Source organism: Stigmatopora argus, chromosome 10 (assembly GCF_051989625.1).
Source record: "Stigmatopora argus isolate UIUO_Sarg chromosome 10, RoL_Sarg_1.0, whole genome shotgun sequence".
NCBI classification, from domain to species: Eukaryota; Metazoa; Chordata; class Actinopteri; order Syngnathiformes; family Syngnathidae; genus Stigmatopora; species Stigmatopora argus.
In genome coordinates this window covers 4,673,090-4,698,064 of record NC_135396.1, presented here as the reverse complement: position 1 = coordinate 4,698,064, position 24,975 = coordinate 4,673,090, and the positions used below count along the sequence as shown (strand labels likewise).

The 24,975-nt window shown below is 40.5% G+C and overlaps 1 protein-coding gene across 5 annotated transcripts in view; it reads left to right on the top strand.

Annotated features, from left to right (window-relative positions):
* Positions 1 to 24,975, top strand: part of nectin1b (nectin cell adhesion molecule 1b) — a 137,884-nt gene that overhangs the window by 98,581 nt on the left and 14,328 nt on the right. For 3 of the 5 annotated variants that reach the window (XM_077611958.1, XM_077611959.1, XM_077611962.1), the window contains 4 exons: positions 9,220 to 9,367; positions 12,336 to 12,406; positions 20,685 to 20,776; positions 22,075 to 22,176. In XM_077611958.1, coding sequence (XP_077468084.1) covers positions 9,220 to 9,367; positions 12,336 to 12,406; positions 20,685 to 20,776; positions 22,075 to 22,176 — 413 coding nt within the window. Of the gene's footprint in view, positions 1 to 9,219; positions 9,368 to 12,335; positions 12,444 to 20,682; positions 20,777 to 22,074; positions 22,177 to 24,975 lie in introns of all 5 variants that reach the window. The other 2 variants (XM_077611964.1, XM_077611960.1) reach the window with 2 other exon arrangements.

Below are 24,975 nucleotides of genomic sequence, written 5' to 3'. Positions count from 1 at the left end.
AGACTTTTAAGAGCGCCTTATAGTCGTGAAAATACGGTATTTAAGTTTCTGGAGAAATTAACTGTTGACGTAAGAACAGAATAGTAAATTCTGTGCTTACATCCAATTTACTCACTGGCATCCATACATGGAAAATTCAAATGGATCGGACACCTATCGCCTGATCTAGCAGTTTCCATTTCATGGAATGATTAACAATAGTTATTCCGCTTCCAACGAATGACTATTTGAGCAGCAGCAATTTGGAACCAAGTAGTGTTGCTTGATGGCTGACTCCAAAATAATGTGCGTTCCAATAATCAGAGCAGGTTAGAACTGCTTTAGTAACTCCAAAAAGTGAGTGAACGTATGCAGAAAAGCTCATCTTTCAGAACCTCAGGCTTCAGCAAATTTTGCACAGCACACCTGATGAGTCATCCGGAAACGCCGGCATTCCCTTACTGTACTTCCGACACAGAATACAAATGTCCTGCTCTTGTGTGGCGACACGGCGGCTTAGCAAAAGGGGAAGATGGACTTGTGGGGCGGCCATAATAATCCGCACCCCACCCTTCTCTCTAAATCCTCCAATTGAAAAGTGTCTGCGTGGAACACAAGTTAGCCGATACGCTGGCTTTTAACTGGCCAGAGAAAATTAGCCGTGACCCGAGCGGCGAGTCTTTCTGCTGACATGTTCCGAGAGAGAATGCGTGAGGAAGAGCAAAGGGATGCTTGCATTAACATTCCAAACATGGAGGCTGGGACATGAAAGGGGAAGAAGAAGAAGGAGGGGAAGAAGGGAGTGAGAAGGAGCTCATTTGATGGAGCCATGGAATCTGGTTTGGAGATTAGTGATGATGCATGCACTTGTTCCCTGGCTACTGTAACGGGGGTCCTGTGTGTCGAATCAGAGCAGCAGGAAGATAATATGACATTGACATACTTTTTTTGAGCACAGGTTCATTTTGGGGGCTGCCCGTGATGGGGCTTTTACTTGCCAAGAAGGAATCGGCGCCCCCTAGTTGATAGAGAAGGGCAGATCTTTTTAGCTGGCCTGAAATGGAATCACTCTTTTCTAGTACAAAGCAAAGTCAAGTGGAGTGTCATTGAGAAATTGAAGTAGTGCCTCTCAAATTTTAGGACCTCCAAAAATACTTGGCTATCTGAGGACCACCATGATCACCAACGTGAAAAAACAGTAGACCCCAGTTTTCGTGGACAATATGGCTAAAAGATTACTCGGTGTAATCAACAACTGACCAACATAATCATCAATATACTGAAATACTTACAATATGTCTTGACCGTACAGAAATACTTACCTGAATACTACTACGACTAAAGGCACACTCCTTAAAGACACTTAAACACTAACAAATCTACTACACTACCTATTAGTTACTAAAATACTCTTAAATTCACTCATATACTCCTACTTAAACACTAACAAATCTACTACACTACCTATTAGTTACTAAAATACTCTTAAATTTACTCATACTCCTACCAGTTACCTAAATACTACTACTAAAATCATTAAAATACTCTTTAAAGAGACTTAAACACTAACAAAACTCTTAAAATACTCTCTACTCGTTTCTCATATACTCCATAAAATGCGCATAAATACAGAAATATTTCCTGAACGTGTCCTAAACACTCCCAAATCCCATTAAATGATTCACAAAGGTGAACTTCAACCTACTGAAATACTTTCTTGCAGTTACTTAAATACTCGCAATTGTAGCTCAGGGCCCTAAACACTCCTAAATCCAATAAAATACTCTATTAAGCTAGATTTATCTTCATTCTACAGAAATACTTTCTTGAAGTTACCTAAATACTCCCAAGTGTACCTCAGTAGTACCTAAAATTTATCTTATGGTCTTTAATCTGTTTAAATACTCCCTATAGACGCCCAATGACTGATAAAGGTTCTAAACTACTCCCTATAAATTACTAACATACTCTTAAATGAACTAAATGACTCCCTCAAAACCAACACAAATACCCCAAATTGACTGCAATACCCTTAAAAAGGCACCCAAATAATTAACTCATTGGCTGCCAATAACGGCAATTTGAATGAGTTAAAAAAGGTAGTTGACCATTTGCTTCATCAACATCATCCGTGTCGCGCTCGCCGCGACCTTCCGCCGACTGGTCAATGATCGCCGTCCAGCCGAAGGGCCTAAACTTCATTTCCAGCACGATTATTCCTCGCGGGCTGATTAGTTGTCCACATTGCTTGGATGTACAGTTGAGCCAGCAATTGTTAAGTCCGCGGGGGGCCTGTAACGAGAGCTCAGTGGATGTTTATTCAGCCGTGTGGTGGCGGGGGTGACGCAGAGAACAACATAAAGACAGGAAATGCTTGCGGCACTATGTCGTCAGGTGTCGTTTTAAATTCGGATATTTTTTCATTGTATTCATTGATTTCTTTCCGAGGGGGTGCGCCAAATAACCGGTAGGACGGGAAGAGACAAGATAGGACACGTTATGATATGTCAGGGTAGTCTGATCTTTACATGACTTGAATCAGTGATTTTAATTTGTTTTCCTTTTTGTTTGTACATCAAATTTAAATGGATAAAAATTAAATATGTATTTTTAAAAGCAGAAATGATTGGAGGAAAAATAACATTGAAATATAGGGCAGGGGTGTCAGACTCGGGTTGGTTCGCTGGCCGCGTTAACGTCAACTCGATTTCATGTGGGCCGGACCATTTTAGATGAATTTAGATAGATTTTTTATAAATGGATTAAAAGAACTGGATTAAAAGCCCTGAATATTCAGTTTTTTATAGATATAAAACAATGTTTATTTTAGCTTTTTTATATATTTTTTTAGATTTTACAAAATGATTTTTGAACTAAAAACACAGAAAAAATGGATTGAAAAATTACAATTATTGATTTGAAAGGGGGAAAATCAGGAAATTTAATATACATCTATACTCTCCATTTTAATTTGATCCTAAAACAGAAAGCCGCCACTCATGATTTACTTTCCCAGGCCACACAAAATGATGCGGCGGGCCAGATTTGGCCCCCGGGCCGCCACTTTGACACATGTGATATAGAGTGACTCAACAATGACCTCAATACAAAAACTGCATTGGAAAAAAAGTGTGGTAGGTTGAGTGGTTTTAAATACTGATAGTTTTCAAAAGGTTCATTACAATGTGAACCTAAACACACATAATTTTAAAAAAAACAAGTAGGATTTGCCATTAAATGGATTATCCTAGTTTTTTAGGGTCTCATCCAGATTAAGCGACTCGGTTGCCATTTTCTTATTGGATAGTTGTCGATTAATTGTACAAGCCGTAGTAGGAAAACATTCTCCTTTGGCAGATCCAAAGAAAAACAAACTCCAATCTACCCTGTAACAAAAAAAAGTTAGACAACCTAAGTATAAAGTATTCACCCCCTCTCCCATGAGCTAGCTAATCAGGTGCTGCCCTCTATTGGCTGGTGTAGAACAGCAACTACCCTCACTCCATTTTGGACAAAGTGGTCATGTGAGAAGTCCCCTCAAGAGAACTCAGTATGTACTTGCAAAAAAAAAGTAGGTGACATCAGCAAGCTCCAGTTCCCAAAGGAGCCAGCTCTGGAAACTTTAACGAGGTTAACTCCTAACTCCAATAAAAGGGGGGGAGGGGCTCCCCCCTTTCAGTTGGCAGCATGAAATACAGATTTATGAACTCCATTAAGGCGCATTTCTGTCTTTTTATTGGCCTGCCCTGCACCATTTACCCAAATGTGTGTGTGTGCATGTGTGTGTTGGTGCTGTAAGGGGTGTTTTGTAGATTAATTGCAAACAGATTGCTGTTTTACACACACATAAGGTCCACATAATTCGCCAATGAGGCGATAAAGGCCACTAAATACCTGAATTGGGATGCCGACAGTGGCTGGGTTTCTTTGTAGTACTACCACCAGCAATAGGTAGATTGATATTTTTGATCTTTCTATTATGATTTATGAAGGCGAGTGAGCTCACGCTTGTTTGTCAGCCATTGTTTTTAAAATTCCTACTCCAGGTGGCCCTCTCAGCCTTTTAAATTCCCACCTGCTCCCTTTGGTATGCGTGACTAACTCGTTCAAGAAGAGCATACTAACACGACAGGCCACCCCGTAAAAAAAACAAGGCTTCAATTGCTGTTTCAAGCCTTGTGTAGTTATTCAAAATAAATGTCCACCAGCGACAATGGCGGGGGGGATGCATTCATCGATTTTTAGGTTGCCAGATTTGCTCAAAACGGTGATCACGTCCTGCTGGGACTGCACATAAAAAGCGAAGTGCATGTGGTGAAGTGAAAAAGACCTCTAACAGGTGTTTTTTCAGGGCTCGAAAGTGCCAATATACACATTTTCAATGGTTAAAACCTTACATCGATTTGACATTTCTTTCTTTTTTGGAACTCCGTGTAGGGCAAGGAGTTATTTTGGGTGATTCAAACATCTTAAAACTCATAGAGTCGGCATCCAGACTGACTGCAAATGCTATTTTTTTAATGCAAAAGTTTAAAATTGTGCTTCTCTTTTAGGCAGTTTAGCAGTTGACATTTGCATGGATATTGATAGCAAAGTTCTGTCTTGTCGTAGCAGCCAAACACTACAAAATCCAAAACTGACTCCATCTTTCTTCAAGGTCAAATTTCGAATTGGTTGGTTAATGTACCCCTGCAAATTAGTGTTTGACTGTTAAAATACTTCTGCTTTCACCGAGGGGGGCCGTTGACATCCATTGCCCCCAGACCCTGTTCACATTAATTCCGCCTCTGGGTTGGGATATGTATATTGTATGTATGCATGAGTTTTCATTTCTTCCTCTTGTGATTTATAGAGGCAATTTAGCTACGTATAATTGCGTGGTTGCTGCAATTTCTTGAATACAATTTGAAAACACTGTAAATTTTCCAAAAACTCCAATGAAGTGACATTTTGGCATGGCATATTATGCATATTACGGTAGAGTAATACAAAAACTCAACTCTGACCACTCCATTTCTAACCTTTTGAGAATTCTACAGCAGCATATTGAAGCCGCTGACATATTTCTTACCACCCACGACCAGCTCTACATCTCACCTTATTGAATTTATACCATCACCCATTTAGCAGCAGGTAAATGCAAACGCAGTGGGGTTCAGTCTTCTACCCTGCGGGGTTTACTCGGTTATGAATTTAACACTTGATAGTTATGTAGGCTCTCAGGAGACATTGCTATTTAATGAAACAACTGAGTAGTCGCTGTTTTTAACTATTAGACACAGGTAATAATAATACATTTAATTTCAAAGCGCCTTTCAAGACATCCAGGTAGTTCATGACACTCGTATAATCATCCCCGACCGTTTGCCACGCTCAGTTTGACTACAACCGCGTCCACATTCCGGTGGATTAGAGGCCATGACGACAGTGCAGGCCTCAAACAGCGCTCGCTGAGAGACGGTTGCACCTGAGGGGCTGTGTAGGAGCTTGATGCCCCGTGACGTATTTATCATGGCGCTCTGGACCCCGACTGAGCTGACAGGAAGGCGCAGATGTTTGCGTGCTGCAGAAAGCAATAGGAATCGCTTCTATATCGAGTGAAACCGTGAATAGTGTGCAGCGGAATGAAAGTTGCTGCTACCTAGAAAATAATAGTGAACATGGACAATTGAATGGGGAGACTGTAAAGGCCTGAAAACACACTCATTCATCCATTCATTTTCTGTACAGCTTTTCCCACAGTTGATCGCTTGCCACTGAAAAGACACCTTGTTATTTATTCAGAACAATTTTTGGGGGGGAGGTAGATTGGCAGAATAACATGCACGATGTTTATTCTTATTCACGCTTAGGTTGGCAAATAAGTCAAGGTCAAGTGCGCCATCGGGGAGGAGTGGTGTGCACGCTTGACTGTTTTTCACTTATCGTAAATCAATTGTAATGTCACAGCGGCGTCTGCGGGACACATTTGAAAATCTGCTGTGGATTTAGTTTCAATACACGTTATGAAAGAGTTCAGTGGGTCGTTTTCATATAAAAATGTTATTTTGTTTTGATGACATTTTTAAAGTGCACTTGCATTGCAAGGTTGTAAGATATTTTTGCCATTTTCTTACAGGAGAAATAAGGCTCTCAATGTAATTAAGTTGTGCACTATCGCATAAAAGGAGCCTTAAAAAGAAATATATTGAGGAATCAATACTTCAACATAAAACTCTGGTTTAATCAATCCTATTGTGAATTACAGAAGTAAAACTACGTGTGCTCATCTAAATCAATGTTTAAATAGTTTTCTTTTTATTTCATTTGAATACATGTATCGTTTTTTAAATATATATTATATTATGAATTTGTTTACTTCATGTCACAGACGGCCGTAAATTTTCTGCGTGCGTTCAATCGAATTTGATTGGTCGACAAATCTTGTCCACGCCCTTTGCCTTCAGAAACCAATCAATCACCTTGTTTGACCTTGAAATATTACTACGTAATTCATCATCTGGAGGAAGTAAGCCTCTTCCATGCGGCTGACGTTAAGCCATCACGCTTTCGCGTTCGTGTCAAATACAGTAAGTTATTTGCAATGTCTAATGTCTTTGTGGTTAAAATAACAATATAGCATCGTCAAGTTGGTATAACGTTGAGATCCCTAACCATCAATAGTATATAAGATCAGATGTAACCGCTCACTTAATTGTATTTCTCTGCACGCCGTTATGCTACTTTCATATAGACGCCATGTATTATGGCTAGATACGTGCCTATTAGAACTGGCGTTGGCCCAGTTGCCCTTTCTGCTCAGTTACTTACGCCGCCGACTCCGCCTTGAAAAATCTAGCCTCATGGATATACCATTGTAAACCAAAAATCCGTTAGCATCATTGCTAATCTTGACCATGTAAAAAGTATTGGCGTGGGTTAATAACGCTTGCTGCTTGAAATCAGCATTTGAAAATCCTAAGAATATGCAATTTAAATTGTAGTTATGTTGGGTAATTTTGTCATCTGAACTAGAATATTACTATTTTGAAATATATAATAATCTGCTGGTTTGAATTTGAATTTGTAGACGTTATAATAAACTGATGACTGCCTAAGGTTTTCTTATGTGTTCCTGAGGCTGTGTGCCAATATCCTATAGGTTGCTGTTTTATGATGATCATCAATATCTGTCAATTTATGCAACATGCTGACATCAAAATCTAAATGTTTGCCCTGCAGTTAAACTGGATTGGACCTCTGGCGCCCCCAGTGGTAGTGAAACGATATCACTCAATGTCACATCCCAGTTCAAATAGATGGAGCCAAGATAAAACAGGCTCTACATCACCAGCCTCCAGAAAACTCAAGGAACTTTTTGTCTCTTAAGAACCTGCTGGTCAACTTTTTCCGGCCATAGTTGCATCCACGGACTCATTAGAACGTTATCACGTGCTCATCTGAGGAATGGTTCTCTGAGGAGCCACGATTATGGGCAGTGAATCGAGCTGGCAGGCAAGCGAGGCCATGCCTTGTCACCGCGGGGAAGGATCGTAATAGTCTCATCACGAGGGCGGTGCTTCCCATCAAAGTGGAGATGGCGAGACTTTGCAGCCCTTAGTCATTGATTGGTCTCTGGTGAGGATTCCCGCACAGACGGCTTTGACATGCTGCACAACTCGTGGAAACTAAAGAAAAACTTATCAAAGGAGAGACACGAGGCTCTTTCTCCGACAAAACTGTAATTGAAAAATTATCTAGGGTTTTAGCGTTAGAGATTTTCTGAACGTTTTCTCATTATTATTTTATGTTTTAAAGAGAAAACTATTACTAAATTAGATGGAAGTGTCAATCCTGTATTGCCATTAGCTATGAGTGTCAGCATGAATGGTTGCCGTAGCTACTGCACATTATTGGACATTACTATACAATTAGACGTCATTTTTGGAAATAGTGGAATCTAATTGAATATGCTTGTATGCCTATATATATATATACAAGCATACAGTGCCTTCACTCCATTAAAAATAACCATATGCTCATGCATATTTATTGTTAAATGTTTTCACCAGCTGCTACTTTTCCTCCCAACCGTATGCTTCCGTGATCCAAAGTACTTTTATTATTGAGTCAGGCTCCCTTGTGAATAGTCAGGGGTCCTCGTTTGTATAGTTGAACTGTCTGAAGTATAAAGCAGAGGGAATTCACTACAATATACAGCATTTTATAAAACTTTTCTCCCATATTAACTCATTGCTGCCATTGATGCAGAGATGTCCAGTCCATTTTAGGACCAGAGGGTTGGTAGTGATTATTCGCAGTGAAACATGAAGATTTACTTGTTTCCTATTTGTAAGCACTTTTCTTCAGTCTAGAATTGGATTTGCATTGTCATGTCAGTACCAATTGTTTAGCCTCTTTTATTTTACCATATTTTCTCACATACACTGTATTTGTCGCAAAAAAATGATGACTGAATCAAGGGTACGGCTTATATGCACACAAATTAGACTCGATATTCTCGAAACTGCAATGACAAGAAAGCGCCATTACACATTATCTATTTCAAAATAGATAAAAGGTAAACAGATAAAACGCTAAACACATATCTTGCATAAAATGTGAAAAAACTCATGTGCCTGCCATTGCTTTCTCAGGGCAACGCCATCTTATCTAGGGATGACAAACTAGACCGCTACGGACACACTTCCTGGTTGTACTGCTCACATGACTTCCTTTTTGAATTTTTCTACATGCAGGCAACACCCATTCGCAATGTGCAATCCAGCAGGTGGTCCTTTCGATTCATACAGTAGCTCAGAAATAGCACGTGCAATGATTTTTCTTAAGATTTTCCATTCAAGGTAACACATTTGTACTCCCTATTAAAACCATGAATATGAAGGTGAAAATTGTGAATCAGGGGGCGTCTTATGAGAGAAATTGTAAAATTCTATGATTTTATGGCAATTTTAAGGGGTTATACGTGCAGGTGGCAAATATGCAAGATAGAAATAATATGGTAACCCTTGTCATTTTTTTTTTTTTTTTTTTTTTAGAACTGCTTTGCCTATTTGTCGACAAATTCTCTAACCGGGCATCGTTCAGGACTTTTTTTTTCTCCCCTCATCTCCACTGTGAATGAATCCCACCACATGTCACCATTCTTCCCTGCCATTTTGTAATCCCCGGTGGCTCAGCAACAGTTCTTCTTTCTGAGCTTCATGCTGACACTGTTTTCCTCTTTTGCCGCATGTGCAGAGAAACCGATGGCGCGGGGCCCCCCGGGCGGCGTTATCGGGATCCTGGGAGGCATCGTGGCCATCGGCCTCATCATTGGCGTGGCCGTCACCGTGGTCATGGTCCACCGGCGCCAGCAGAAGACCCGTACGGAGACAGATAATGACCTGTGAGTAGCGAGAGCCTTTTGCCAAAAGAGTGTTGTCGGGCAGGGGAGGCAGGCGGGAGATTAGATGTGAACTCATGTCGTCCCTCCGGAGAATTGAGGGCTTTGAAAGACACAAAAACACCATTCGCTAGAAGTTAATAGTGCATAGAGGCTGCCGCCTCCCTCCCATTCATCCTGAGAACCATGCTGTTAGTCAGTCTGCTGGCGGGAGAAAAAAAAATGGAGGATCGCTTCTAAATGGTTTTATAATATTATTTGGCCATTTTAATTTTTGTGCCATGGCAATATGGGAGGTAGTGAGATTTTCCTTGTAATCTAAAACAGTGATTCCCCACTACTATTCATCAGGTGTGATGTTAGAAATGAACAGATTTTATTCAATAAGACCAAACATTTAAGTAAGTCCTTTACAACTAATTCTATTTTATATTTGTCGATCTCAGTAGCACATAGTTAGTAATTTTTCACTTAATGTCAGAATATATAATTAACTTGTGTAGACACCTGAGATGAGCTCCTCAGTATTCAGTGTCTATGTAAGATTTTATCTGAAATTGTTTGACATTGTTCTCTGAGATTTTTGTAATTATACAATATACCTTGAGAAACTTTGATCTATAGCAAGGGTGTCAGAGGTTGGTTCGCAGGCCGCTTTAACGTCAACTTGATTTCACGTGGGCCGGACCATTTTAGATATAATATTTAGATTTTTTTAATAAATGGATTAAAAGAACTGGATTAAAAGCCCTGAATATTCAGTTTTTTATAGATCTAAAACATTGTTTATTGTAGCTTTTTAAATATATTTTTAGATTTTACAAAATCATTTTTGAACTAAAAACACAGAAAAATGGATTAAAAAAATACAATTATTGTTTTAAAAGGGGGAAATTCAGGAAATTTAATATACATCTATACTCTTTATTTTAATTTGATCCTAAAACAGAAAGTCAGCACTCATGATTTACTTTCTCGGGCCAAACAAAATGATGCCGCCACTTTAACACATGTGATCTAGAGTGACTCAACAATGACCTCAATACAAAAACTGCATTGGAAAAAGTGTGGTAGGTTGAGTGGTTTTAAATACTGAGAGTTTTCAAAAGGTTCATTACAATGTGAACCTAAACACACATAATTAAAAAAAACAAGTACTTACTAAATCCTAGAAAAATATCTGATTAGTATATTTAATAAGGGCAACATTTTAGTTCATTTATTTGATGATAGTTTATCTTTCATCTGATCAAAGTGCCTTTACAAGTCTTTATTTTAAATTCTTAATCTTCATTATCAGGAAAAAGTAAAGATAAATTGTTAATGCAAATTCATCTTTAAAAAAAACAACCTGTGGATCAATTTTCTCTTTATTGTTTGGGTTCCGGTGTAACATTTTTGGAGACGGAGAGGCTGCTTTTAAAGTTTATCAGCTAATCTGCCTTTTTATAAAGCGTAAAGTTCATAAAACCTTCAACTCAGCCAGCTGCCGCACAGCCGAAGTAGCCGAGGGCTGCAGCTAAGAGGAAACAAGTCACCGAGCTAAAATTAATATAAATACGTTTGTGAAAGGGGATGGAGCAAAGGCCATCTGTTTATTCGGAGAACTGCAAAAGCCACGTGCTCGAAAATGTGAGAGCTCACGTCGTATCCAACTAATTGTCCCTGTCGCAGACACCTGGTCTTTGCAGATAGCTTGTTGCCCAGGTTACTGCCATGCTCTCCCAAAAAATGGAAAGAGCAATTCTGGCGGGAAATGTTGCTGCTAATATGAATAAGTCCAGGAAAATTTTGCACAGTGAAAGCGGAATGTTTACTCGGAATCAGTTCAAAAAAATAAGACGACAAATAGAACTTAAAGTTCCACTATCACGACTTTTTAGACACTCATTAAATGATAGAATCTTGTCCAAAATAAATGACCAAGACCAATGTTCCCTCTAATTTTTTGTTTGTGTGGGCAGAAAGACAACCTCCCTGAGCACACTAGTACTGGTGTGAGCAACATCATTCATCATTGCTCGCTATGGGCACACACCAGTATCACACCTGCCATAAGCAGGTGCATGTTTACTACACATAAATGATTTAGTAATAATAAAATGTAATGATTAATATCTATGAATGGGTGGCCCGGTGGACGAGTGGTTCGCGCATCGGCCTCACAGCTAAAAAAAAGGGATTTTATTTTGTGCGCTCCATATGATTTTCTGTGCACAGAGAAGACGAGAGTAGTGCGCAATTGCGCACGCACGCATCTTAGAGGGAACATTGACCAAGACAGATCCAATTCATTTTTTTTCTTAAATTGACTGTTAAAATAATTTATGTAATGGCTTGCCTCTGCATAGTTGAAACCGATGGCATAATCGAAGATAAGGATTCCAGCAGAGGGACTATGAAAAGGCTCACTGCCTTTATTGTGGAATATTTCAGATTATAAAATTGACTCCGACGAAGAACTAAGACCCAAGACAAGATTATAGGGATATTTTACATACAAGTGACAGAGAGAGAGAGAATTATGCATTGGATTATTTACAAGAAAAATTGTGTATCTCCAAACAATGAATTAGGTTTTTAAATTAGTAATGTAAATGGTATTACGGTGCACCTGTGTAGGATGGAATTAAATAAGCCGTAAGTAAATTTACTGTTTTTGGGCGCATATGTGTGTTGTTTTTCTGAAAACCATCTCTTCATTGTGTATTCTTTGGCCAGTGAGACTTATGCTCAAGTGCGATTGTATTGTGAAAAATACAGAATGGTTTGTGTCTTGACTCAGGAAGCACCGAGTCTAAACCAAGTGCAGTAGCCTCTTATCACGCACCCCTCAGACCCCCCACCACTACTTCTTTCTGTCTCCCACTCGCTACCCTTTGCTAATCTGTCCTTCTCACTGTGACGTGCAAGTAACTATCTATCTGTCTATCTATCTCTCTGTCTGTTTTCCCACTCTCGCCACCCTCAGCATCGCCGTGGCCGCTGTAACTGACAGTTGCGTGACACAGGCTGCAGAGAAGCCAGAGTCCGCCACAAGGAAAGTAGAGGCGCCTGATCCCAGTCTGTCCCCCGCCCAGCCTTGCCCCCCCGGATCCTCTATTCTATTGCCCGCCTCCAACGGCGGCCTGCAAGTGACATATTTAAGCACGCCCCTGTAAAAACAAATGGGGGGGGTTCTGGGGCGCCACAAGTTTCATGTCAAACTTTGTTCAAACAAATCTGTCTCCTTTGATAAACTCCGATAATCAGACTCCCTTAAAAGCCTTAAGAGGGACTCAAAGCTTGAAGTTTATCAGATCGGGTGAGCTCGGCAGGCTAATGGCAAACATATCAAATCAAGTTGCTAATCGGAGGAAAATGATCTCTGATCTGATAGAGGATTTGGCTGCTGTTAATCTCCCCATAAACCCAATCTTTCCGATAAATTCATTTGTTAAGAGTAGTGCAACCTTCTCTCCCTTTTGTCTGTCGTTCTTAAACCCCCTCCGACCGCCCCTCGCTTATCTGCTGTGCATGATTGTCGTCTCCCATGCATGATAAAAGATTTTTCTGTAGTGTGTAACTGTGCATGCGCTGTTGTCGTAATGTAAACTTGGAACTTGAAATGTCCACTCTGTTCAGTGTCTTAAGATGAAATGTGTTCAGATGTTTAATCAAGTGAATGTTGGAGGCTCTTAGTTTTATCAGCGGAAGGCCGCGCGTTAGTATCTATGCTTCTAGTGGGTACTTGGCGGAATAAATCACCAGTTATCACATCACATTTATGGAGACGATCCACGTTTCAACATTACAACACACATCCGTGTGACTGATTAAAACAAAAGTTCTAAAATCTGTATTTTGCATCACTGGTGAGCTTTTTTCCAGAACATAAAACATTAGTATAGTGCCATTGTAAAACACAAAAGACACTAGGACTGTGAAGAGTAGTGGACAGACCGTCGCTAACCTGCGCAAGTCCAACCCTTGGCAATCGGACATATTTTCGGTATATCTGATATGGTACACGGTCGATTGGTCGCCGGTCTTTTGGTTGCCCGGAAGGTTATTGATAATTACCATTTAAATAGTTGCGCAAATTCCCTAAATACAAACTGCGAATTACTATTTAGTCATACTTAATGCCCTAGTAATTATTAGGCTAAAGAAAAGATCCAAATTTCCCGGACTTTTATTGTTTTTTGTTGGAGAACTTGTTAAGACCCTGACTGACGTAGCTTCTTAAAGGGACAACACATGTAGAAACAAACTCTTATACACTCACACGTCGGCTCAGTGAAACTGCTCATGGCCATTGTTGGGTTTTATTGATGCGTAGACCGTGTTGTTTTACCTTGTTTTGTCACCGGTCTTTTGGTCGCCCGTTGTTGCGGTCCGGGCGACCAAAAGACCGGCGACCAATCGACCGCACACGGCAAGTCCAACCCTTGGCAATCGGAAATATTTTCAGTATATCTGATATACCTTGGCCTTGTAAATCACAGGTATAAAACTCTTGTTGACTAACTTTAAGTGGGATAGACATCCAATCCATTCTGACTGGGAGGGTCTCGCCATCAACGGCACTGAAACATGATTATCGCTGTCGAAGAAAGTTAATTTGACACACTTGAACCAGGACAGCCAAGTGGAATGCTACAAAACGAGCAAAGTAGACAACACAGTTGATTGTGTTCGCTTCAGCCGAGCGTCGCTCGCTCTCGGTCAAGGCCAATAAATCACACGACCGTTAAGCGACTGGAGCGTCTAATGATTATCAAAACAGACGGGCGTTTGTCAAAAGCGATCGTCAGGGAAGAATGTGTTCATCGGTCTTGCTCACCCAGGCTGTGATTTACGACCCGCCACCACACCGCTTGAAATTGCGTCCACAATGGTAAGCGTGGCATCGGCGCGCCGCCTTGCGAAATGAATTTTTACTCTCGCGATCCTGACATTGACACAGTTGCTGACGTTGGGTGGAATAAATCACTTGGACACAGCCGCCGTTGCACTTGTAAATGCGGCACAAGAAATCCTGTTGACGCTGGATGTTGTCAGCATATTTTCACAGACGGTACTGAAAGGACATGACTTAAACGGGAAGGAAGATGTTGTTCAGACAAAAAAAGTCAATGTGAAGGATGTTCACGTCTGGTGGAAACATGCATCCACAACACAGTCATAGAACCTTGTTCAAGATATTTACACTGGAATTTAGGAGGGAAGGTCATCAATTGTGTTACATATATAATACACAAATAATATTTACATTGCAGATAAAAAAAACTGGTTTTCCGATCATAACTAGTGATTTTGAGGCTTATACGGAAAAAAATAAGCTAAAATGCATAGTCTATAAAATGTAATGACTGATTTTTTTGATGTCACTTGAAAATCTTGTTCAATAGATGCTTTATTATAGGTGTGACTACATGTTAAAGTCCCACTGTCACAACATTTTACACTCTAATTAACACACTAATTAAATGATAACATCTTGTCAAGGAGTGTTAAAAAATAAGTGAAGACTCACACAGATCCATAAGTATTGAAAGTGTACAGTAAAAATAATCAGTGTAATGGTTTGCCTCTGCATAGTTGAAACCAATGGTGTAATCGAAAGTAGGGATTCTGGCAGAGGGTGTCTGACTCAATGGAAAACTGTATCGGGATACAACTCGGAATACTAAATTTACATTGGCAACGTAAGAAAAGAGAGAGCACTCAACACAGCAGCAAAAAAAGGAACGAAAATGCTGCCTTCGCCAACATAGCTTCTGGTAATTGACTCTGGCTTTCTGACCACAATGAAATGGGATTCAAACTGTGTTTTTGGTTTATTTTACAAAGAAAAGGACGTCTTGTTGTGGGTCAGTGACGTTAGATCTATTGATATCAGTAAAGTATCTACTGATGTAAGAGTGGGCCTTTTAACGTCAAATTTTCGTGCAAAATCTTTGCAATGTTGACATCTTGTAGCTTGCAGCTTTGTAACAAAGTGTCAGTGATGTAACCTGGCTCTAAATCGGTGCTTAATTGTGAATTCCGTGTCTCTTGGTGTTATCTTGTCCTAGCCGTGTACATTATGTCTAATCTACCAATGCCTGAGGTCTGGATATGAGCCAAATGTGTATAATTGCAAAGTGAAGTATTCTTCTCCACGGCCAGAATTATTTTTGATAAACTTGTCCAAGAACAAAAGACAGTTGTTGCATTCTTGTGGGGTTTTTTTTGTGTGTGTATGTGCCCGTCCGTGAGACAAAGCGGGAAAGTAATTGCCTCCTGGAAATCATTTTGCTTTCATCACCAGTCGGAGTGCAATTAAAAGTATCATTAGCATTTAAATTGGCAAATAAGATTGTGATCAGCAGAAATCAATGAGAGCCGAACAGGTCATCTCGACCGCCGGGCCGCGTTGTTCCTACCTCATCAACCAGTGGCCCGGTGATCCCAACGGGCTTTGCTTTCGTTGGCTGTAAATTGCTCCCTTGGGTCATAAATGTTGGTCAAGAGAGTCAAGATTCTGTCGGAGTGCAATGTAGGTCTTGGCCAGCCAATCTCCCGCTCAGATTACGCCTCTCAATTTGGGGATTAGCAATGTTTTCCCCGCACTATCCCCCTTAAATCTCCTCTTAAGCCGCCGCGAGCGTCGGTGTCCAGCCGAGCGCCGTGGCCGAGAGAGCCGCAAGGTGGACGGACGCCTGAGTCGCGTTCAACTTGGTGGCAGTTTCCGCCTCCCCCGCCTAGGCGCATTCTGCTGGCCACAGGCGTGCAGCGCTTGTCAGTTTTCATTAGCATCAGGCCCTCATTACTGCATCACAGCGCAGATGAGGTACTAAAGTCTGGGAGTTGCAAGAACTTCTCGTTGCACATCGGCTTCTGTCTCACGGCGCTCCTGTGAAATTGCACCAACCAAATCCCATAAGGAAGACATGGCAGGTATCCACTTTGCCAGAAATGCAGATGTCACAAGGAAGTGTAAGAGTGATCATTTGAACTGGAATCATGGCGGAAGTGAGATGGGAGCAAAGATGCCAAATGCTAGCAATGTTCCATAGTTTACTGTGCTAGTCTTTACCAAACTACTAACTACACAGTTTGTATAAAAACTATGACAAAAAAAATTAAATCAAGCAATAATTTTCAGCGGTTCCGATTTATTTCAAAGCACGTTCCAAATAAGTTGTCAAAACGTTCAATTATTTCTTCCTTTTCAACGACGTGTTTCAAACAGTGTTAGTTAAAGTGAAAATGAGTAATAGTTGATTTGCTGTTTGAGGTATTTATTTCTTTGCAAGAATGAACTATTGAAAAAGAATACTATTTGAAAAGCATTAGAAAATGAGATGATATTTGGCTTTATTTTTGTACGCCTGCTGTGGGGTAGGGAGTTTTTGTCAAATATCCCAATGCTGTCGTTAAGGCGTAAATGAACAATTTTAAGACGACTCTTGGGAAAACAATTTAATAGTTGCCAAATGTGTCTGTCTCGATTCGATTCGAACCGACAACCTTTAATTTTATCAGTGGCGGGCCGTCAGGGCCTTCAAGGCCTTCTCTGCTGGCCTAAGAAATATCTGAATCATATATTATATTTTGTCCATCAATACTTATTAAATAATTCCAAATTGTCTGTTAGCTTACTTTCATTGCTTTTCCCCCTGGTTGCACTGGCCTGGTTTTAATGTCTGAAAAGCTCCAGTATTTGTATTTAAACATTAAATGCTGCTAGGAAGTGGATTTTACCCCATTTTTGTGCATTGATTTATTGATTATTTTTTATGTGTCGCAGCTGTAGCTGCAGTAGAGGTTTTATAGCCATAAAATAGTTTTTGAGGGTTGGATTGATTCGTTGAAGGCGCTACGAGAAAATGCACAGACCGCCACTGAATTTTATCTACACTTAACTGAATTAGTGATGTCCCAATCTGATATTTAGTAACGGCATCGGCGCCCGATACGACTATTCTTGGAGTAACAGATTGAAACAGCATTACAAAATGAAATACCAACCTTTACATAGAGCTTAAAAGAGTCTTTTGACAACTACTGTACCCCAACTTCCCAGGATGGGACGTCCTTTAGTCAGCTGCGAGGCAAACGTTCCCCCGAGTGGCGCCGACAGCTGCCGCTTTGAAGCCTTCGGTGGCGCGGAGGCGTACAAATTGAAACTGATGACTTTTTAATCTGACAACATGGGTTATTCGACTCTCCCGTGAGTTAGTTCCCACTCTTTGCGCAGGTTTTCCCCAATAACTCCGCATGTTTGCCGCACGTGTGCTGAGTTGTTAAGGATATTAACAGATGGCAGCTGTTCATCCGAGTGAGCGCAAAAAACATTCTAATCCTGGATGTTTGTTTTCAAATATTTGGCATACTATATTCTGTTAACCTCTTCCTGAACCTCATAATAATCCTTTTGATTATTAAATCTCTTACAGTTCCATTGAAAATAAATGCCTGCAATCTGCGCCTCTTGAGCCAAGTGTGTTCTTCTGCACTCAATTTAGTTTGTTGCTTGTGCTACACTGTAGGACATTTTACTGTACCATATCTGGCAACCTCGGACAATTGCTCGCTTTATTAATGATTGCAATTCCCCTTATTAAGTGATGAAAAAACGTACAAATGCCTATTTTTTTTTATAAAATACGGGAAATACATGTGTATATCAAGGGTGTCGAACTCGGGTTGGTTCGCGGGCCGCATTAACGTCAACTTGATTTCACGTGGGCCGGACATATATATATATATATATATATATTTTTTTTTTCTAAAAATCAGATTAAAAGAAATGGATCAAAAGCCCTAAATATTCTTATCTTTTTAATAGATAAACTGTTTATTTGAGCTTTTTTTTCTTAGTAAGTGAAAACGTCTTTTAATCACTTGTTTTTCATTTCAAAATCAAAATTTTTTTATCATGTTCAATATTAAAATGGAAAACTGAAAATATTTGTGTTATTTTTTTTTTTAGATTTTACAAAATGCTTTTTGAACTAAAAACACAAAATTGGATTACAAAATTGCAATTATTGATTTTAAAAAGGGGAAAATTAGGAAATATAATATACACCTATAATAATTGGAATTTGATCCTAAAACCGAAAGTCGGCATTCAGGATATATACTTTCTCGGGCCACATAAAATGATGCGGCGGGCCACATTTGGCCCCCGGGCCGGCACTTTGACATCTGTGGTGTATATTGTCACTACATGGGGTTTTATTGTGATACAAATACTATAACATCAGTCATACAAAAACACCTGCTTTCATGTCAGTTTCCTTTTCATTCTCCCACTTGTGACATCTGAGGAGGGTGGGCGATGAGAAACATGAAAAGAAGACCCCCGGGGTGTCCGCCATGAAAAATGATGGCCCCCTCCGAGCTGGCGCTGCCAATGAAATGCCATGATGAGAGGGCCTGGCAGGTTTGAAGAAGAGTTTCCACTGCAAAAAGTACACACACCCTGGTAAATTTCTGCTAACATGGAGGTGGATGTTAAAAAGTGTCAACTGTTTGGTGATGTTGTTGAAAAGAAGCGACATGTAGGTCAATGCGGGAGGCATCCGGCGGATTTTTCCACTCGCTGCGGTTTGATGTCACGCCGCGTTGACGGGGACTGGGAATGAGATTATTTTTTTTAGCTTTTTTTCCAAGGCGGCCGTCAAAGCTTTTGTTTGTGTGCGTCAAGTGATCTAGATCACAATGTAGACTAATGAGCCCATCGATTCACCTCTGAGATCCTCGTTTGTCACTAGAGAAATTGCTTTTCTATCTTTTTTTGTTTTTTTACACTGCAAGAGATGGTGGGTTTTTGTCACCTCGCCACGGGGCTCGATTCTGGAAATGTTACAGACCAATTCCTGATGTCGTGTGTCGCGAATGGTCAAATACAGTTTATATCGGTACTCGGACGTTTGGTCGCCGGACGTTTGGTCGCCGGACGTTTGGTCGCCCGGACGTTTGGTCGCCCGGACGTTTGGTCGCCCGGACGTTTGGTCGCCCGGACGTTTGGTCGCCCGGACGTTAGACAACATGACAGAGTTTACTGTTGAAACCAGCTCTCAAAATTATATTCATGAGAGGAGAGAGTTTAATATCTAAATATCTACTGTTGAAACCAGCTCTCAAAATTATATTCTGGGAGACCAAACGTCCGGCGACCAAACGTCCGGCGACCAAACGTCCGGTCACGGTTTATATCCTATTTAAACTATTTGAAAAGCATTAGAAAATTTGATATTTACCTTTATTTTTGTACACATTGCTGGTAAATCCCACCAGGAAAAAGGCTGACAAAATCTGAAAATTCTCTTTACCCACTACGAAATGTGATTTTTGTTATTTGGCTGCATTTCTGACAGCACAATAACGGGACGAAGTATGTAGAGCATGTTTGGCAATGATTTGAACTAAACAAATCAAAAGAGTACTGATCTTAACTCAACTGCACCCTTGTTCAGTCATTTTTATTTTTTTTAAGCGCTGGCATGGCGGGGACTTTTCATGTGAGCGGAAATAAAGAGCGTGAAAGAAAGAGTTAATTGGTGCGCTCATGCACAAATTTTCTGCACATTAAATCGCCGGCTTGGCCTTGCCGGAAAAGGTCATGTTATTCAATAAGGACGCCAAGAAGCGTGAATGAGAAGCAGGGAGTGGCACAAAAAAAAGGCTCGTCTTCATTAGCCGTGATGGATATCCATGTTGTGTCAGGAACGAATGCCTGACCCTGGCGTGTGCCGTTCTGAAAGGCTTTTGTGTATTGGCCAGCTTACAGCAGAAAACTTTTAGCACGTAGGGTTTTCTGATCCTAGCACGCACACACAATCACACCACAAATTTTAAGAAATGTCATGACAAAATATTAAACGGGTTAAAGCCAGGAGCCAGGAAATTCCGACGTTTTGCCGATACTGATCCGATGCCAGAATTTTTCATCTAGTAAAAATACTGCAAAAAAATAATGGCGGTGAATCTCCATTGAACCAAAGCACCTGAGAAACTCTTGCATCCCCCACCCCCCTCCTCCCTCAACCCTTGCATCGCCATCTCATCCCTCTCACCTCAGTGTCCAATTACAGCCCACTTTCGTTAGCACAGTGTCTGTCTGCAGCCTATGAAAGGGCAAGGGCGCATGGCCGCCGCCGCCACGCAGCCGCCAAGTCCAGATCTATCAAAAGCTCAAGAAAGAGTGCAAAAAAGGCAAGTGCAGGCAGGCCTTCTCATTACAGAGTACCGTGGAAGGTTAGGGGAACGTGACGGGCGGCTGGCGCTGTAGGTGCCCGAGTGTCACGTTGTCTTTGTGCTCTCTGTCTCCTTCTCAACAGGACCGACCTCCCGCCGGCCCACAAGCCCGCCCCGCCGCCACCCAAGAAGAAGAACAGCGACATGAAGGGACACTTGACATCTGACGATATCCAGGTATGACCAGCTCCCCCTTCATCATTACAGACCTCCTTTTTTATACATTTCGTGATAACAGCATAGCAGGGTTTCATAAAAATGGATCATATTTCCTTCTATTGGGACTCTCGTCAGTTGTAAAAAAATACATTGTTGCCAACTCTAGTGATGCAGATGGATGACAAGATGTTAGTCATGATTTAAAGTCGTCCATCATGGTGATGGAAATCTGACAGCGAGGGAGGTGAGGATAGGATGAACACCTGCTGGAAACTCCTCAGTTACCTTGTAAATCAATGTGTATTTTTTTATACTTACCGTATTTTGCCGTTTAATATACCGGGTATATTAAATTATTTTTGCTTTTTTGAGCCTCCTGTTTGTGCGCCATTTAATATACCCCTGCCATTTAATATACCTGGGTATATTAAACGGCAACTCGGCTTATTTGGCAAGATTTGTATGATGTTCATGGGGGCATAATTATAGATAAGTTCATTAAAATTCCATGTCGGACTTTATTCAGCAGTAAGTAGTTTTAACCTGAGCAGTAAGTAGTTTTAGTCTGCAAAACCTTGATGCATTCCGTCACGGCATAAAGAGTGCGTAGTGGATCGTACCTTCCCGTTTGTGCGCCATTTAATATACCCCTGCCGTTTAATATACCCAGGTATATTAAATGGGGGGGGGGGTATTTTAAACAGCAAAATACGGTACTTTTATAGCTTGCCGCAATTGGTTTGCACTAGCACTTTTCGTTTATTACTGCATACGTTATTGTGCTGTTTATGAAACACTCACAAAGAAAACATCCTTTTATATTTTTATAATAAATGAAAATAGTAATAATATATACATATTCATTCATCATCCGTACCACGCATCCTTGCAAGGGTTCCTGGAGCCAATCCCATTTGATTCAGGGCGAAAGGCAGCCTACACCCTAGACTGGTCGCCAGTCAACCGTGCCCCTCCAAAACACCCTTAGCAATGGGTGTGGCATCGAAAAATAAATGTTGAATTTGTTTTTTTGGAAGCACAACAATTATTGTCGCGTCTGTGCCGCATTATTGCTACTGTTTGCATCATGCCACGCGCAAGCTGTTTACTAAATCCAAATGCACGGTTCAGCCAAGCAGTCAAAGTTGAAATTGCTGTCAAGCAAACAATTCCTTGTCAAAATTTGGACCATCGGCGTCACTGAACGAGGGGATATCAGAGCCTGCAGCGCAATTCAACACTCAATCTGAACTCGATATTCTCCTAGGAAGCACTTTGAGTGCAAATTTAACTTTGCGTCTGTCTACTTCCTGCAGGTAGTCCATCTGGATAAAGATGAGGACATGCAGAAACTCCCTCTCCAACCACCGTATTACGACATGGCGCCCTCTGAGTCGACCCCCTTCACCGATAAACTGGTGAGTGGCTTTCGGCCAGTCTTAATTGAGCGGCGAGAGACCGAGAATTGATTCACACCCAACGCCTCGTGGGGTACGATGAGCTCTATTCCCAGCGACTCGAGGCGATGGGAGGCTTTACGATTAGCTGGCCAGTGGTCATAACATTGGAACTTCCTATCAGGGCCTCAAAACGTTTGATTTTTCCTAAATAAAGGATTTTCAAAATGACACTTTGTTGTCAAATCCGCCATTTAAAGATCTTAGGAGGAAGTTCTGGTCATTTCCGATACAGCGACTCATTCACCGTGCGTTATAATCCGTCTTTTCCAACGGTTTTCGGAGTGACTTGCAACATTTTCTGATAACGCCTCGTCAGCGTTATACAACAATTGCACTACACGCAACTATTGGAAGGTTTGCAGCCAATTGGTTCCCAATAAAGTGCCAACTTAATGTTGGCTCGTTTGTTTGCAAAGTTTGAGCACCCCTGCCTGAGGTTATCTGGTATTTACATTTTTGTGATGTATATGGTAAAATAATAATGCAGGGTGCTTTCTGTACAGTGTAAGTCTATTTTATTTTTGTTTCGACTAAGATTTTAAAACTAATATTTCTATTTGTCACATCTCACATCGGACCAATTGCAATTTTCTATTCCTTGAATCAGATCGTGGACTGTGATATATGAATCAAATGTTTTTTTTTTGAGTAAAAGATTCACAGCCCAATTTTAGAAGCACTACCTATCAAAACGCTATCTTCTCCTCACGGCGACGTAGCCAACACCACACGTTCTCCCCGGCTCTCTGCACGCCGGATCACCTCAACTCCGCCTTCCACTAATCCGCCGTAATAACTTGACGTTTGCGTGGCTGGCGCGTGAAGATAAAGTGTAGCATCGCGGCGCCGCATGTTGACCATGAAATGGCTGCCTTGTTGCATCAGGCGTTCTCCACCCCTGGGAAGGCTTCAGTCCTCCCCAAAACTCTTTGCAGCTTTAGTTTGCTTTGGCTGGAGTCCCTGGTTTGAGTTACACAAAGTCTTTGGGGGGCTTTTAAACAATGAGGACGGATTGTGTGTTTAGATGTGTATGCGGGTTTGTCTCGCTGGGCTTTATGTAAATGTTTGCCGGAGCTAGCCGACTATAGCTGAGTTCAAAGCTGCTTTTTCACTGTTTTTTTTTTTACACTGCCGAGGGCGTTCAACACGCGAGGGTCACGATCGTAACATGATGTTAAGGCTTGCCTTTTATTTACAGGCTGTTTTTATTTTTATTTTGCTTAAATATGTATTCAAAATTCAGTCAACTCGTTAAAGTGAGTCTATCTGCCTTATTTTTATTTATTTATTTACAACGTTACCATTCCGTTTTTTTCTCATATCAGTTGTTCAGCACAAAATACGGTTGAATATTGTTGAGTATATGATTTTATATATTGGAAAAAAAATGGAAATTACTCTATTTACCAATTTCGTCATACGCAGAGATGGGTATGATGACAATTAGGCTTTTGTCGAGTCAATGATGATGACAAAGCCTATGTCCGATTATTATTATTTGTAGTAGGGATGATCTGATTCTGGGTCACCTGATTTATGTGGATTTGCCGATTGCAAGCTCTTATTGGGGCGGCCAGGTGGATGAGTGATTAGCGGGTCGGCCTAACAGTGGAAGACCTGGGTTCAAGTCCAGGTCGATTTTAATGAGGATAAACCGGTTCAGAAAATGAGATGAGAAGCTCTGATTGGATACATGTTTATTTATTTTTTGTAATATATCCTAACATGAAATCCATCTTTAAAATTAAAAATATATATTTTTAAATTAAATTGGGTTTTTTGCCAAAATCCTTATACCTCTGGATAATTTTATTGCAGGGCCATTAACAATAAATACATTTTCACTAAAAATGTTGTGATCACGTGATTGGATCTGGGACATCCCTAATTTGTAGGAACAAAATCTTTAAAGCTCTTATATTGTTGCTTTATAGCCCTTAAAAATACAAAAGTAAAGATATTTTAACCTGATTCCGATTCTCTAAAAATGACGTGATTTGCGCCTGATTTCATCTCATCACATGGGTGATCTTCATATAACAAAAATGACACACACTTAGTAAAGTGGCACTTTTTGCCTACCTGTTTCCTTCTTTTGCTTTGTTTGTATGCATCTGTTCGGCTATTTTATGGTATCTAGCAGCTGCCACTTTTAAATGTTGCATCTTCTTCTCGTCTAGCTGCCAAATCATGCTAGTACAAACCCTGGGCAATGTAAATTAGCAAGGCACAGAAAAGACCAAGTTGGTTTTGATGATGTAAATTGTCTCACTTCCAGAAACAGCAACACAAACAAAAACGTCGACAAAGCTATGTTATAACAGAACTGCCAGCAATGTGATTCTTTGCTTGCACAAATAAAACAAAACCGAAAAAAAAAAACACTTGATACATATTCATTACCATCTGACTTGCGTTACCTGCCTGTGCATCTTTTGCTCCAGCCAGAACAGAGCAACCGTGTCCATCTGTTTGCTTTATTTTTTTGCTTAAATAGTGAATATTCATTGCAACATGCAGTATTTAGATTTCACAAAGAAGGTGAAAAAAAAAAACCACCACCACTGAGTTCACTTATGAAAAAGGTTTTGCTCTAGAAGCAAGAATATTTTTAAAAAAATGTTCACTCCAACTGGGAAGCTGCTTTTGCAAATGAGTTGACTTCACAGACCTCATCCAAGGCCAGTCATGCCTAATATTGACGCCTACCAATATTGAATCCATTTCACTTAGAGAAGTCAAAAACATTTTGAAAAT